The sequence below is a fragment of the Parus major genome, chromosome 22 (assembly GCF_001522545.3).
Source record: "Parus major isolate Abel chromosome 22, Parus_major1.1, whole genome shotgun sequence".
NCBI lineage: Eukaryota > Metazoa > Chordata > Aves > Passeriformes > Paridae > Parus > Parus major.
Genome location: NC_031790.1, coordinates 601,713 through 604,009, shown reverse-complemented (window position 1 = coordinate 604,009; position 2,297 = coordinate 601,713). Strand labels below are relative to the sequence as shown.

The 2,297-nt window shown below is 57.0% G+C and overlaps 1 protein-coding gene across 1 annotated transcript in view; it reads left to right on the top strand.

The window, feature by feature from the left end:
* Positions 1-6: 6 nt before the first annotated feature.
* The window catches only part of CDS2 (CDP-diacylglycerol synthase 2), a 7,293-nt gene continuing 5,002 nt past the window's right edge, over positions 7-2,297 (top strand). Inside the window, exons 1-3 of the mRNA XM_015648890.2 lie at positions 7-633; positions 1,185-1,282; positions 2,076-2,215. Of these exons, the coding sequence (XP_015504376.1) occupies positions 577-633; positions 1,185-1,282; positions 2,076-2,215 (295 nt within the window). The 5' untranslated portion in view covers positions 7-576. The remainder of the gene's footprint in view (positions 634-1,184; positions 1,283-2,075; positions 2,216-2,297) is intronic.

Genomic DNA, 2,297 nt, shown 5'->3' with positions numbered 1-2,297 from the left:
AAGGTTTGAGCTGTAGCTGGATCCTGCAGGAACTGAGGAGCTGCTCTGGTAAGGACAGGATTTGGGAACAAACCAGGGATATTCTCCACAAAGTGCCTGGCAGGAAATTTGTGTTTGTAGCACAGGAGGAGGTGTCTGTCTGTCCTGAGCGTGCTGCCAGCGTGGGAGAGGAAAGGAAAGCAGGGAGGGTACAACCTGCCAGGGGCCATCTCTCCTCATGGGGAGCAGTGTGGAGAGGGGGAACAGTCCCCATTTGATTTGAATTTACCCTGCAGCGTGTCTGAGGGCTGGGAGAGCTGCAGCAGAAGCAGAGCAGGGGCTGCCCTGTCCCATCTCAGTGCCTGGGATGTGCTCAGCTCTCTGCACTGAGCGAGGTGCAGCTGCTGCAGCTTCATGGAGGTCTCTGCAGCACCCAGAGGAAACCTGGCCTTTCCAGGGCTCAGTTTCCTTCTTGTGCCACACAGACAGCAGAAATTCTCTTTGGCTGCTTTGTTCTGTCTTGCCTTTCCCTGATGTTTTCCTTCTCTGTGGCTCAGATGGAAGAACTGGTGGGTGAGAGGCATCCTCACACTGGCAATGATCACCTTCTTCTTCATCATCATCTACCTGGGCCCCATGGTGTTGATGACCATAGTAAGTGCTCCAGGGAGGGGTCCTGACCTTCCCTGCAGCTGGGGGAGCTCAGGGCCTGTGTCCTGGAGATCCTGGAGATCCTGGAGATCCTGGAGATCCTGGATTCCTCTCTCCATGGGGGAAACCTGGGAGGAACCTGCTGGTCAGTGTTGGGCTGCAGCTGGAACTCACACAAGGGGTTGTTAGAAACCTCCTGCAGGGGGAAGGGAGGGGAAAATGCCATCCTGAGCTCCTCATGAGGGGCTGGGAGGGGGAAATGCCATCCTGAACTTCCAGCCTGGAGGGGAAAATGCCATCCTGAGCTCCTCATGAGGGGCTGGGAGGGGAAACACCATCCTGAGCTCCTCACCTGGGAGGGGAAACACCATCCTGAGCTTCCCACCTGGGAGGGGAAACACCATCCTGAGCTCCTCATGAGGGGCTGGAAGGCTCCTTCAGGGCTGATGGCACCTGCTAAAAGCCCTTGAGCTCTGCACGTGCTTGGTTTTCATCCCTGGAGGGAAGAGGTGTTCAAGCAGCAGGAGTTGTGCCTGGGTGTCCTCTCTGTGCAGGTGATGTGTGTCCAGATCAAATGTTTCCACGAGATCATCACCATCGGCTACAACGTGTACCACTCCTACGACCTGCCCTGGTTCAGGACGCTCAGCTGGTGAGTGAGGGGCTGCTCCCCCTCCCCTGGACCCTCCCCATGGCACTCACAGGGTGCAGCCACGGGCCCTGGGCTCACAGTGACCTGTGCTGGCTGCACTTGTAAAGGAAAATCACAGAATCCCACAGAAGGGACATTAAATCCCACCCCTGCTGTGGCAGGGACACCTCCCGCTGTCCCAGCTGCTCCAAACCTCATCCAGCCTGGCTTTGGGCACTGCCAGAGGTCCAGAGACATCCACAGCTCCTCTGGGAACTCCATCCCAACACCTCCCACTGTCCCAGCTGTTCCAAATCTCATCCAGCCCGGCCTTGGGCACTGCCAGAGGTCCAGGGACATCCACAGCTCCTCTGGGAACTCCATCCCAACCCCTCCCCACCCTCCCAGGAGGAATTCCTTCCCAATTTCCCATCTAACCCTGCCCTCCTGCAGCTCAAGGCCTTTCCCCTTCTCCTCTCATACCTGGGGGCTGTGGAGAGGGCAGCACTGGGGCTTTTGGGGCACAGAAGCCCTAAAAGTGGGCTCCAAAAAGGGGCTTTGGTGAGTGTTTTTGGGAGGCACAGGGTGGAGGATTTTGGGAATCACAAGGGGTGGGATTTTGGGAGGCAGAGGCCAGTTCATGACAAACTAAAGGCAGATTCTGTGTGCTGTGACCCATCCCAGCGTGGGGCTGGGAGCTGCAGCCACTCTTGGGAGTCAAGGAGACATTTCCAAAACCTGTTGGCACTGCCAAGGGATCAGCCACTCCAGGAGCCTTTCAGGGCTCTGCTGACGAGGTTCCCACCCTCCCCAGGTACTTCCTGCTGTGTGTGAACTATTTCTTCTACGGCGAGACGGTGACAGATTATTTCTTCACCCTGGTGCAGAGGGAGGAGCCCCTGAGGATCCTCAGCAAATACCATCGCTTCATCTCCTTCGCCCTCTACCTCACAGGTGAGCTCCTTCCTTCCTTCATGGAGGGGAAAAAATCCTGCCTGGAGTGCTGGGTTTGTGCAGGATCCATCTCTGCTCCCCA